Source organism: Protopterus annectens, chromosome 5.part0 (genome assembly GCF_019279795.1).
Source record: "Protopterus annectens isolate FY-2018-M chromosome 5.part0, PAN1.0, whole genome shotgun sequence".
In the NCBI taxonomy this organism is placed as follows: domain Eukaryota; kingdom Metazoa; phylum Chordata; order Ceratodontiformes; family Protopteridae; genus Protopterus; species Protopterus annectens.
This window is the reverse complement of record NC_056735.1, coordinates 557,848,644-557,863,513: the sequence shown is the minus strand read 5'-3', so window position 1 is coordinate 557,863,513 and position 14,870 is coordinate 557,848,644. Positions and strand designations below refer to the sequence as shown.

General features: G+C 36.4%; 1 protein-coding gene across 1 annotated transcript in view; it reads right to left on the bottom strand.

Annotated features, from left to right (window-relative positions):
* Window positions 1–14,870, bottom strand: part of PHLDB2 (pleckstrin homology like domain family B member 2) — a 1,258,236-nt gene that overhangs the window by 61,922 nt on the left and 1,181,444 nt on the right. The window contains exon 15 of the mRNA XM_044072445.1: window positions 8,922–9,068. Coding sequence (XP_043928380.1) covers window positions 8,922–9,068 — 147 coding nt within the window. The remainder of the gene's footprint in view (window positions 1–8,921; window positions 9,069–14,870) is intronic.

The following is a 14,870-nucleotide window of genomic DNA, read 5'->3' as shown; positions in this document are numbered from 1 at the left end:
GGATAGAGGCTGTACTTAGCCACGTTTCCTCAGAGGGAGAAGAGCACCCAGTAGTATATCTCAGTCATAGGCTTCAACCCAAGGAGAAATGCTATGCAGCTGTAGAAAATGGATGTCTAGCCATAGTGTGGGCATTGCAGAAACTTCAGCCTTATATGTATGGAAGGAAATTCACTGTAGTTACAGACCACAATCCCTTAACATGACTACATTGAGCCAGCCAGAAAAGTGCTATGTTACTAAGGTGGAGCCTAGGGTTGCAAGCATATGATATGACAGTGCAGCACCACAGTGGGGTTAGCAATGTCAATGCAGATGGGCTCTCAAGACAGGGAATGGGGTGAGGTATTCCCAGATAGTCAACCCCCTCTAGCAACATTTCTCAAGGGTCACTTGAAAAACTAGCTTGAATTTTCAAGGGTTGGGAAGAAATGATACACTGTGAGCCCTGCTATGTAGAATTTTGTAAATAATTCTATGTCATTTGCGAATATTGATATGATTTATGCAGAATTATATGTGCATATTAAACAGGTCTACTTCATTTAGTTGAAAACTCATTTCATTGAAACTCAAATGACTGGGACCAATTAACTGAAAGCTCACTTCACTGAAAACTTATTTCACTGAAACTCATTTCGTTGAAAGTTACATATGGCCTTTTCCTCTCTGTAGTGTGATCCTGGAGTTAGTATATATAGTGAGGGGGGTGTAGGGGGATAGTATGGTTATATGTTGTCTTCTAGAAAGAGTTATTCAATTGCACTTGTAAATATCCACCTGTATGCTTTAAAATGCTTACAATATGTGGGAGGATGTGCCCCCACCCCACCCCCCTTACTTTATATACTAACTCCAGGATCACACTACAGTGGGGAAAAGGCCATATCTAACTTTCAACAAAATGAGTTTCAGTGAAATGAGTTTTCAGTAAGTAAGTGTTCAGTGAATTGGTCGCAGGAAACTGACTTTCAGTGAAATGAGTTTTCAACAAAATGAAGTAGTCCCATATTAAATAACTGTTACAGAAGTGTGTGTTGAATAGGGTTTGTACAGTACTGAGGTTGAAGGATATGTCCAATGTGTACCCTACTGGAAAAGAACAGAAATGTATATAAACTATATATGTGTGCAAATGTATGTTTTAGTATTAGAAACTGGGACATTCAGAGTTAACTTGCAAAACTTCAAGAAAATAAGTTGAAATTAAGGTGTTTTACGATTGTGCTATAAAAGTTAGTTTCAATGCAGCAAGGAGAAAGGATGTCTAGAACTAGGGTGCCTTCTGCATTGTTTTCTAAGTGTTTTATTGCTTTATGACTTCCAAGGACATCAACAAATGCAGTACAGTTGTACAAGTTGAACTTACCATAACAGTATATGTTCAAATGATCACTGTTACAGTAGTCTTAGCTATATAGGTTTTATCCTGCCAAGGATGTAACAGCTTGCCAGTTTCCAAAGCTTGAGGGCTCCTTCCACACACACAAACTGTCAGGCAGCTTGAGCTGTGCTAACTAAAAGACACGTTTAGGTGCAAAACCCTTCAGAACTTTCCTGTTAGTAGACAGAGGGAGGCTTAGGCCTGAAAGGACAATGCCAGGAATAAGAAAAAATAAATACATCAAAAAACAAAGGGGATGGAGGGAGCTGCTACTGCAGCAGTGATCATTCTAACATCTACTGTTATGCTAAGTTTAACTTACACAACTGTACTATATTCTTCATATCAATTACTGCTGCAGTAAACTTAGCTATATGGGTAAATTATTTTAGATAACTGTATTTGGGAGGAGGAAGGAGAAGGGTCCAGGAGCCCCTGGAGAATGGTTCTAGCAAAACTTAATATAGACCTAGAGAAAGAATCAAGCTTATAGTGTTTTGCAAATGTATGCACAGAGGGCCAAGTAGCAGCTTCAAGAATAATTCTAGAATATAACCCTTTCCAGAAAGCAATATATGAAGCCAAGGTCCTGGTAGAGTAGGTCTTGACCCTGCCTGGAATAGATTTGTCATGTTGACTATAACTAAAGGTGACAGCCTTAGGAAACCATTTGGAAATAGTATGTTTTGACACAGGTTATCTCTCCTTTTTACCTTCACAAGAAATTAACAATTGATCTGAAGATATGGAAGCTTTAATTCTGTACCTGAATTGTCTGTGGGCATCCAATGTATCATTTCTCCCTCATTTTTATGTTTAGGAAAGAAGTTGGAGACATGGACAGTTTGGCTCAGATAACACTTTAGGCATAAAAGAAGAATTAGTTCTCAAAGAAACCCTGTCCCTTTGGAAAAAGAGGTAGGGCTGACTCACCATAAGAACTTGCAACTCAGATACCCTTCTTCCAGAAGTTGGAGAAATCAGAAAAAATATTTTCCATATTAAGAACCTCAAGTTAGTCAGATTAGCTGGTTCTCTAACACAAGATTAAGACCCCAAGGAGGGGTCAACTGTTTACTTGTAAGCTTCTTATGCAAAACCCCATGAAGAAAATTTTGACATGGGCAAACATGCTGAAATGGCTGACAAATGAACCCTGACAGAGGAATAAGAAAGGCCATAGGACAGTAACTCACATAAATACTCTAAAACCAGAGAACAATTAGCTCTGAATGGGTGCTGGTTATGTTGTTGGCATGTGAAGAGGTCTGCTTGAGGAACTCCTTACAATAGGATTAAATCTTGGAAAACGACTTCATCTACTTTCCATTTATGATGGTCTGATCTGGACCTGCTTAGCTTGTCTGCCACACAATTTTGCTCTAATGGAATGTAAGATGACTGTACAGTGAGACTGTGCTGTGAACCTGCATCACAAGCTAGCATAGCTAGTCTGCAAAAGCATTACAACCTGTTTTACCCTTGCTTGCTCATGTACCACTTGTCTCTGGTACTGTCTATAACCACTTGAAGAGGTTCTGGGGCCAAGATGGTTCAGAGGGTTGAGTGAGTTGATCAGGGAAAACATTCCCTTGCTATTTTTTGTAGTTGCATCTGTCCTTGGAGTGCCACACCCCTTGCACTTTTATCCATCCTAAAAACTGCTCCCTAAACAATATCAGAAACATCTTTGGTGACTGACTGCTTTGGAGCAGGGAGGAGAAGGGGAGATCTGGATTTAAAAATATCTGTTGTCTCCATCAAAAAAACAAAACCCCAGTCCTGAGATGAGAAAAATTTAAAAAGGATAATTGATGATGGATCAAAAGATTTCAGAAACCATTTCTCTTTTTGTGTGTTCTTTTTCATGAGTATCATAAGAATCACAGATCCCATGAGATCCATTGACATCCCAGGAATACAATCTCTTGGAATCCCAGCTTCTAAAAGAGATCTCTCATCCAAGAGAGAGTGACTCTTTACACTTTAAAAAAAAGACCCTGAAACAATAAGCAAGTAATTTATTTAAATGAAAAATTGATTATGTGATCCAGACACACAAAATCATAAGAAACACCTGAAGTCTGTATGAAATAAAGATCAGTTTGGGCACTATCACAAACAGGTTTAAGGAAGAAAGATCATGTAATCCTGCTGAATGATCATCAGAATCCATTTGTCTGAAACCATTGTTGGAATCCCCTTGCCACTTCTTAAATTTCTGTTTAACAGAATTCTTTCCAGACTTTTTTTTTTTTTTTTGTAAAACTGGGTAAGGAAAAAGAAAATCCATTGGACAATTTGGAAAAGGTGGGCGGAACAATGTTAGAGATTCCTTGGATCATCTTACCTCTTTCATCACACTATCTGATCAGCTCTGCAGCAGACGGGCCAAATACTAAACCTCTATCCAAGGGAGAATTTAAAATTTCATTTTTTAAATAATCTGGAAGGTTTTAAGAAAGCGGCCAAATAAACCTTCTTCAAATAGTACCAGTGGCCACAGCCCTGGTAGAAATATCAACAAATTTATACACACACTGCAAATATTGAGTAATGACCTGTGCAATAGAATAAACAAAGTTATTTAAAGCAGTTCTTTCTTCACAAGAAGAAACTATATATAAAACATTCTTCCTACTTTCACAATGTCAGAAAAAATGTTAATATACAAGCCTAACAATTTAAAATTCCGAAAATCAGAGTTGCAGAAGTATACACTTTACCCCCATACCTATCAATAACTTTCCCATCCTTATTAGAAAGAGTATGATTTAAATTAACTAGGTGCTTAGTAACAGTGCAGTCAATTAAGGCTATAGCTGTTGGGTCAGAGTGACAAACTTTATGTCTTTTTTAGAGATAACTTGGTGACTATCAAGAAAATTGCAGGCACTAAGACACACACCCTTTAAAGCAGACAGGACAGGAAGAATGGGTGTAAGCTTTGGAAAATCCTTCTGTAACAACTCATAACTCATAATATTTTATAAGGAAGTGAGAAACCTCAGTGTTCTCCCACTGTAAACATATCCGAGAACAAAACCTTGAATCCATTCCTACATATTCCTGTTCAGATTTAGAGTCTTGACTCTCTTTAGGAAGCGAGGCATCCCTCTTTTCTTTACCAGAAAATAATCTACAAGAATGATCAATAGCTTGAATTAAACCTTGCGCCAGTCCCAGTGAACTATTCATATCCAAAGAAAAAAGGAGGCGTAGATGCATATTTGGTTTATTTTTGACAGGAAAAATGGGGTAAATTGTGTTACTAGTGGCAGCCAGTGCTTCCCTAAGAATGGGCACAGCATTCTGACACAACAGCAAAACACCCCTTGTTTCCTCTCCAGGATCGACAAGAGTGGCTCTCTGTTGTCCACCGAGGGGACTCCAACAATCGCAGAAGACGTATTACCCCCTAGCCCACAGTGACTGTAGGTGCTACACCAGAGGGATTGGGGTAAAAAAAAATGAGCGGTCTGAAGTACAAGTGGCTCAGCTAAAGCTGATTGACAGCTCAGGAACATGGAAGTTGTCCTAAAGCTTTGGAAGCTGACCGGCTGTTATGTCCTTGGCAGAGTATAACCCATAAGGCTAATGCTACTGAAGCAGTGATCAATATAAAGAACACAGTATGCCGGGAGGAGCTGTAGCCATTTTCACTTATGCATTTTTACACAAGAAGCTGAACACATCAAAGGAAACAAAAAGTTCTGGTATTCCCAAAGGCCATCACAAAGTCTCAGATCAATCTGAAGAAGTGTGGTTGGATGGTGACTTGACTACTGACATTCCCTGTAAGATACATTTCTGTGGCAGCACATTTTAAATAATTCCAATGCAGCTTATGGTTTATGTGTCTGTGTATGTGTGAGTGCAGGAATATGTTTTGAAGGGGTTTGCTTTTTACTCATACTTTCACATGACCCAAATAATTATGAATGAGCTGCACATCTGGAAGGTTAAATTCAGTATTATTAAAATATACATGTCAATTCCTTCTAAAAGCATGGTCATACCAATGTTGGATAAACAGTTTCCCTAGAATCATTGCAACCTCCTCTAAATATTTTTAGCAAGCAATTTAACAATATTTAAATTCCATGATGCACTGTTTGTACTTCACAGAAGCATAAACCATAGTGCAGGAAGAGTCAGTGAAAATGTTCCACTCTTCTGGAATCGTGCTTCTGGGTCATATCACTGACCCCTACACTAGGGTAACAACAGATATATGTGCATAATTACAAATTAATTCTTCATTATCCTTTATAAGTCTCTGCTCATACAATCATTCTGATGTGATTAATTAATAATTACACCTTTGACTGTTGTCCCGCAGTCTTCAATCACAAGCACCTTTCACATATTGTGGAAATTCAAAGATATGCATAGACTGTAATGTATTTTGTGCCAACCTACCCTGGCTAAATTTATAAATGCAATTAGATATTTATAAATTCCACCTCATTCTTGTCTTCTATAACTGTCAAGATAGTTAATGCACATTTTTTTTTTCTTTGACTTCACTCACAGATCATTTATTGTTCACTGTAACAGTACATCCCTTTACATTCACACTGTCATTTGTAATATACCATAATCCATTTTTTCAAGGTAGATCAAAAGGATTTAATGCACACAGCCTGGAGAAAAAAAGGAAAGATGTTAAGGGATGTGACAGAAACATCTCATGGGAGTTAAAGTCCAAATGAACAGCATCTTTCAGAGTAAGAACCAAATAAAAACAAAGTACAGAGTTTACATAGAGATGGCTTTATTTTGCGCATAAAAGGATGAGACAAAGACGATAATAGCTCTACTAATGTCTAAGACTACAACCCAAGTGATCCAAATATGATTAGTGTCACAGACACCTGCTTGAGTTGGTTGTGTGGGTGACAAAGGTAAGTCAAAGTCAAAGAAAACTATTGTCATTCAGTACTACACATCAGTGTAGCAATGCTTAGTTCTCAAAACAGGAAACAGTTGGCACATATAGACAGAGAAAAATGAATAAAATATCACAGTAGAAATTTAAGAAGTAGCGATTAGTAAGTAAAGTAGGACCACAGTGACCCACACCCTTCCCAGAACAAAAGACAAGGAACAATATGAAGGTAAATAATGTCTTTTGGCTTTTCCCGGTTAGGGGTCGCCACAGCGGAACTTCGGTCTGCTAATGATTGGCAGTGGATTTTTACGGTACCGAGTTGCCAGCCCGATGCCCAACGTTCAAGGAAGGCACATCCATTCTCGCACACACCTACCTGCATGTCTTTAAACCTCAGTCAACCACAGGGAGGACATGCAGACTCCACAGAGAAGGCACTCCAGCCGAGAATCAAACAAGAGAACCTCTTGCTGTGTGGCGACAACGCTAACCACTGCAACATCATGGCCATATGAAGGTAATATTATCAAAGTAAAATTGAAACAATAGCAGCATATCTATGATTAGACCAAATTATTGCACGGTTGTATATTGCACTTTCCAGTCCTTCAGTGTGGTAGGTGAGCTACCTTAGTATTGCACACTGTAATTGCACATCCATAAAATAAGCCACTTGACAGGCTAGCTATATAACAGAAGTGGTTAAGTGTTTCGACAGACTCATGGTTAGTTTTTACCAAGATTTCAACAGTCTAATGGATAGTGGAAAGAAACTGTTATTTAGTCTAGTAATCTTACAATGCAGGCTTCTGTATCTCTTGCCTGATGAGAGGCGAGTGTACAGAATATTGGCAAGATGCATTGGATCGCTGGAAATCTTTTTGGCCCTGTTGATACACTGGCACATGTATAGGTCTTCCACAGGTGTAAGGGAGATATGTGAGGGCTAAACCAGAATTACATTGCATGCAAAAGCTTGGATGCCAATCACAAGGCTCATTAGACAATACTCCTGGAAAGCAACATGCTTGTGCAGACTTAAATTTCTAAGTCATCCCTTGTGATCAAGCTTTTTCCCAATCCTACAGCACCTGTTGTCATCATTATAGGCCCTGACTGCAGATGCTTGTCCAGGAGAGTTAAACAAAGGAAACATTGCACAATTTCATAGCTATGGGGATAGAAAGGGCTTAGGGAAGCCATGCTGCCACTGAAAACAGTCAAGCCCCAGCAAACTGGTAGAAAAAAATCTCCTGCTGTGAAGCTGGCAGTATCAAAAAGGGATGAAAATCAAGAATGCATATGATAGACAAAAAGCAGCTGCTGTGAGAAATTAGTACTACTAAGCCAATAAGCAAGGAAGTATTACTTAGTTATTAAGCAAGTGAAATATGTGACCCTTTTTCTCTCAATAATTTTGTATTACTGTAGTACTACCTCTGTTATAGATCTGCACATAAGTACACACTTCAGAGTTGCCTAATGTGGTGGAATTTCATCTTGTTATCCTTATTAAGCACATACTGGAATCATCCAAATGTATTAGTATCTATGCTTCACATCATTTTGATCATGTGCATACCTATATATACAAATGTGTGCATGTGCATATACATGCATATATATATATATATATATATATATATATATATATATATATATTGTATAACTAGCTAAATTAGATACAGATATATTTAAACATATACATACATGTATATAATGTAGGAAGGTTGACTGACAATGTTTTAAATTGCCCTTAGGTGTGTGTGTGTGTGTGTGTGTGTGTGTGTGTGTGTGTGTGTGTGTGTGTGTGTGTGTGTGTGTGTGTGTGTGTGTGTGTGTGTGTGTGTGTGTGCACATGTGCACTGGCATCCTGTAAAAGACAAGAATGCTATCCAATACTGCTACATTTATTTTATGCCCACTTCTTCTCAGAAAAGGTTATGAAAATTAATGTCTTCTGCCTTCCAGTGCCCATATTTCTCTTATCAGCATCTATGTCTGGAAGTGTGATGAGGTTAATGCAGGTACCCAGCTTAAGTTTTTGAGGTGCCTAATCCCCATAAGAATGTAAACTGCAATGATTTCACTTTACATGTTCCTAGTGATATGGAATGGATGTGTTGCCCATAGCCAGTTAATGAATCTGCTGTTCATGACATCTAGACTACAGGTGCCCAGACATGAAGCCTACCTGTGTAACTCAATTCAGTGATGGTGTATGTTGGCATGTCAACAAAAATGTGATAAGTACAGGGACATTTGTAAATATTCTTCAAGGTTCCAGGTCTGGCTTTACACATCAGAGGAGTTTCTCAGACTTTATTCAGAAGCAGCTTTTGTGTCATGGTGCTAAACATTATTTCACAGGTTTGTTGCTTAGTCACAAAGTGTTCTACAGAACATGTAATCTACAGATATGACTGAAAGGCACACAAAAGCAATCTTATGGAACAGTAGTAGAACAGTTTCATAGTTTTTAATATCTTTTAGAAACAGCTGTCTTAGTTGGTAGCCATTTAATTTACTCTTTAAACCTTACTTTATTATTACGATTTTTTAAGACTTTTTGACAGCTCTGTGCCCTAGAAGGGAAACTGCTTAAATGTTAATACTTTTTTCAAGCACAAAATTTTATGCTACCTGTGCTCTTTGTTTTTCTCGAAGCTTGACTTCCTTTTCAATGAGTTTTTCCCGATGAAGCGTTTCTTCTTGTAGTCTCTTCTCCAGGTCTTCACTTCTTCGTTTTTCTTTCTCTAGAGCTTGTAGTTTTGTTTCCATGTCTCGTTCCTGCAAACAAGCAAATACAGTCATGAAATTTTATGTATACATCAAAAAAATTTCAAGAAAACAGAAAATTTTACTTCTGTCATGTTAAACTGCAACAAGTGAACAGAAGGTTTGAGAAATCTTGTAACTCTGAGAGATGATAGTGCTGACAGATTTTCACTATGATTACGCAATATATGCAACACATTTAACTCATTATCCTCAAACAAATCAAAAATATATCCCTGGATTCTGGAAGTGTCCCATTTATGAAAATCTGCCAAAGTCTTTCTACTGCTCAAAAAGGGCTTTCCTCCCAAAATGAATTCCTACGAACTATTAACCTAAACAATGTCTTGGAATATCAGCCATAGCATGGAAAAAACAACTTAAAACAAACTTGTGCTAACGAAGATGAAATCACAGGAAAAAGTTCAATAATAAGGAAGCCACTTCACTTAACTGGTCAACACTTGGTTAAGTGCTTTTATCTAAAATAAGACATCTTCAGAACCAAGAATATTTACAATAAACCCTCCCTTTAATATTACATGTTCCCATCATGTGACAACTCAAATCTCCATATTCATATCAAGCATATAAATTAAAATCCTTGGCTCAACTATACACAAAAATCTGAATACATTTTTCAATAACATTTCTAAATGTATGCAATGCTTATTATTAAATACTACACTAAACTCACGGTTTTGCTGACCTCATTTTTAGGATAGTCGCAAAAAAATATACTCGTCAATACCTGGTATAGTTTCTGTATTTAATAACAGCTGCCATTCAAGATCTTTGTATTCAAGTGTACTTTCACAATAACCATCCCTAAATTATTTTTTTCACATTTTCTAAGACAAAAACAGGATTTTTTTTAAATTAGTACATACTAAAGAATGTTTATATAAAGCATTGTTGATATTTTATTTTTAATGTTTTTAAGGTGTTCATATATTCTGGCACTATGTTGTCTCTCTGTCAACTAATATGCTTGGCATGTGACGCAACTAGCCAAATAAATTACTCCCTTACTCTTACAGTTGCTAAATTCAGGACATGGTATAATTCTATCAAATCATGTCACTATAGTATATTACCCACCATACATACATATATAAGTACATATAAAACTACAGAATTTGCAACTACCACATTTCACCATGTTTCTTTCTTTGTTACTGATAAAAAAAGTCCTATTCCTACCCCTCTCAAGGTGATTTTTTCACATTAAAACCTTTATTATGCAAGAAAGTTGGTTTTAAACCTAGCACCTTCGTTTTTTCATCATACTGTAATACATTTGACCTGCGGTGGTGGTGCTGCGGTAGCGTTGTCACCTCACAGTAAGACGTCATCCTGTTCGATTCTCAGCTAGAGCATCTTCTGTGTGGAGACATGTGTGAATGGGCATAGCTTCGTTGAAGGTTGTGTGTCAGGGCCGGCAACTCGGCACATAAAAATCTACTGCCAATCATTAGCAGACCGGAGTTCCGCTGTGGCGACCCCTAACCGGGAAAAGCCGAAAGACACAACTGTAATATATTCTACCAGTGCTGCTCTATAATATCCCATACACATTTCAAATACACTTTATTCATATTGGGTAATATCATTGCTCAGTAAAAATTCTTTTGTCTGTCTTTATCAAATACTTTTCTGCAACTCCCACCCTCCAACAATGATTTGAAATATACTTCTCTTCTAATAATTACTTAATCAGCCAAGTGGCTTAATAAATCCAAGGGGGTTTCCTCTATCATGAAACATATTCATAACCAGATATAGTTCATTTAAAAAATCTTGGTCATTACTTACCAATTTTGATATTCTTACAAATTGTCCCTTCACTACACTGGATTTTTTTTTTCCAACTAACATGGTTACTAGTCCAATGACTATAGGTATTAGAGATGTGTTTTAGATAACAACTATTCTTTTTTGAAGGAGAATTTCTTTTTTTTTTTTAGTTCTCTTTATTGTTTTATTACATAATAACAACAAGAAAAGCAACAAACAGCATACAATACCAATATAAAAAAAACAGCATAAACTATGTACATTTATACATTGCCCATCTATAAATAAAGAGAGAAAACAAAATAGCAATTGGTATTACATAAAATAACATGTAATCATTTTAAAATATGTTTGAAAAGTATTCTCCAAAATTCTTTGAGAAATAGTTTGTGGTTAATGTTGTGGAGTAATTATTTATGTGCTTTGAGGTGCTTAATAGCTAGAGTCCTAAACCCTTCCCACGATAATATATGCCTATTTTTCCAATTCAAAGAGATATAATATTTAATTAGCATAAAAATAGAGATCAGTAATCTATAACTCCGCTCGGATAAACCTGGAGGTGGAATATGAAGTATAGTAAATTCCCTAGAAAGAGTAGACTTTTCATATCCAATTTTCTCCAGTAAGACTCTCAAAGCACACCATAACTTATATGTGCATTTGCAACTCCAGAAAACATGTAAAATATCATCAGTTTGGTTAGGGCAAAATTGACATTGAGGGGGGTAGTTGGGATAAATTTTATTGAGTATGTCAGGAGTAAGATGAGCATTGTTCATTATCATGAGCTGTGTATATTTAAGTTTTTTTTAGGGTATGAGTCTGGAACTAATTTTTATGGCCTTAGAAATCTGATTATGGGTAATAGAGGGATTAAGTTTTAGCCAAGAATTGGTAAAACATAGCTCATTATGCATTTTAAATGCCATAATAGCTTTGTAAGCATTTGAGATCATTTTTTTTAATAAGAAACAGGTTCCACAATGCTTTACAGGCTGAGATATCCTTATCAGAAACCAAGGAATGTTCCAAGTAAATATGTACTAATTCTCTGATTTGTCTTAATATAATTGTATATTTTTTAGATAAATTCAAATTAGTTCTTAAATCTGAAAGAGACTGTTGTTTGAAAGGAAAGAGATCGGAAATAGTAGTGTTCTTGAGAAGGGGGTATTGTTCCAGATTTAACATATGCCCATTCAATCCTTGATTAGGGTTGAGGTGTAGTGGTTGCAGAGTATTAAAGGAATGAATCAGATTCAAGGAACTAAAGAGGTTTTCAAGTGACCTTATATTAAATTTAATACCTTTTAGTAATTTAAGATTGCCTAAATTTTCTTTGTTCAGGAAGGGGAAAGCAGCAGGGTTTATGTTTAAAGATTTGACATAGTTATTGTACAGCACGACCCAAGCAGGGGCCCAAAGAAAGTGATCTTTATTGTAGGAGGCAATATTTAGTATTCTACTTCCATTGATTATCTCATAATATGTTTTAAAGTCAGATAAACCCAGACCTCCCTGTTCCTTAGGGAAAGTAAGTTTCAAATAACTAATCCTGACAGATTTGGGAGCCCAGATAAATTTTGAAAGAAGAGATATAATATTTTTAAAGAATTTGTTATGTAGTATACTCGTTGTTGCATTAAATATATACAAAAATCTAGGAAGTATAGTCATTTTAATGATTGCCGTTCTGGCCAAAAAAGGAAGCTTAAGTATGGCCCATCTGCTTATGTCACCCTGGACACTCAACCAACATTTAGCCATATTATCCTGGTAATGAGCGGAATTCCGCTGAGAGAAGGATATACCTAGATAGTGAAGTTGTTGTTTAATGTTTATACCTGTATTAGAGAATATATTAGGTGATGGGGAATAGATATTAATCAGGAAAATTAATGATTTATCTCTATTGAGTTTGTAGTTTGCCAGGTTAGAAAAGGTGCTAATGGAGGATAGGATTTTAATCGGGTCAGATCTGGGGAGCGTAAAATAAATGTTTAAGTCATCTGTGTATGCAGAGAAATAAAGTTTAGTGTTAAAGATAATGTGTGTGATGAAATGTTTTCTGTTTAATTAAAAGGAATAATGGTTCAATGTAAAGGTTGAATAATAATGGGGAGAGGGGGAAGCCTTGCCTAGCACCGTTGAGAATTTTAATTCTGTTAGATATCTGTTTATTTATTTGTAAAATAGTGTATGCACTAGAATATAGGGTTTTGATCATGTTAATACACGAGTTTGGTATGTTGTAGAAAGGGAGACTATCGAATAGGAATTCTGTGCTAATACAATCAAAGGCCTTGGATGCATCAATAGCTAGAGCATAAAGGGGGCTTTTACTTAGAGAAGAAAGAGAAATCATAGCTTCTAAAGATAAAGTGTGATCAATTGTTTGTCTGCCCGTGATGAAACCAGATTGTTCAGGTGAAACAATAGTAGAGATAACTACCTTCAGTCTATTAGCTAGAATTGTGGCCAAAATCTTCATATCAATATTAACAATAGAAATGGGTCTATAATCCCAGGGGTTTTTGGGGTCAGCGTTATGTTTTGGAATAAAGATAGTTCTAGAGGCATTCAGGTGTATGCCCTTAAAACCAAAGGTGGCAATATTGTTATGCAAAAGAAGCAAGGCTTTAGAAATTTTGGAAGTAAATGACTTATAAAATTCGGCCGTAAATCCATCTGGCCCAGGTGATTTATTAGATTTAAGACTATTAATAGCCACAATAATTTCTTGCATTGAAATTTCTCGATCTAGAAGTTTATTTTGATTCTCAGTCAGTTTAGGGAAGTTTAAATTGTTAAAAAAAAAACTGTAACTCTTCTTTATTAGGAGAATTTTCAGTAAGACCGTACAGCTGAGTGTATAAGTATTCAAATAATCTAATAATCTCAGTAGTATTCTGGTAACCCTTCCCCTGATAGGAAATTTCAGATATAAAGGGAGATGATCTATTCAGGTTTACCACTCTGGCCAGACATTTAGAGGGGAATTGAGCCAGATCCGAGTAATTTGCCAAAGATTTAATCTCATGGAAGTTAAGGTTCTCCGCTTGCAAAGATAAAAATTCCTTTTGTAACAGAGTCATTTGTTTCTCCAAATCAGGAGAGTGGTTTTGCTAAATTTCAGTTTCTATCTTATGGAGTTTAGAGGTTATATCTAATTCCTTTTTGTTGAATAGTTTCTTATAGTATGAGGCTTTATTTATAAGAAAACTTCTGATCATAGCCTTGGTTGCAGCCCAAGAGCAGTCTAAAGGAGTCTGCATGGAGCTACTGGATTGGAGAAATTGGTCAAAATACGACTCAACTTGTGAGAGAATTTCTTCCTTCTTAAGAAGGTTAGGGTTTACACGCCACCAAATAGGTATGTTCTTTGAGGATCTTGTATCCTGCCATTGAATAGAGAGAGAAATCATTGAGTGATCGGAAAGGCTTCTAGGGCTATTGGCAAAATAAATATCCAGGTTATTGAACATCAAGGAAATCAGAAAAAAAGTCCAACCTAGACCAGCTTTTAGCGCATTTAGAGGAAAAGGTGAATTTGTTATTTTTATGAGTGGCGTTAAGAAAGATATAGGGATCGAATAGGTTAAAATCATCCTTCAGTTCTGATAAGGACAGGGTTGCTGAAAAATTGAATTTAGCCTTAGTATTTGTCCTATCGTTTTTGGGTCCTGTATGGAGTTCCAGTCACCCCCAACAATGTAGTAGTGATTAGGAAATAACGCAAGTAAGCTATAGATCTGCATAATAAAATTTTGTTGACCTGAACATGGGGAATATATATTAATAACTAAAATAGATTTGTCAAGGAAAGAGCAAGTCGTAACAAAATAACACCACCTCCCATCAGTATCTGAGTCAGACTTTACTATGTCATACATAAATTTATTTTTAACTATAATAGCAACACCTGCGCTATTAGATTTAGACCTGGAAGCTATGATCTTCTTAACCAAAGGTCTCCCCCTGTCATGGTCCCATTGGTGATTAAGGAGATGCATT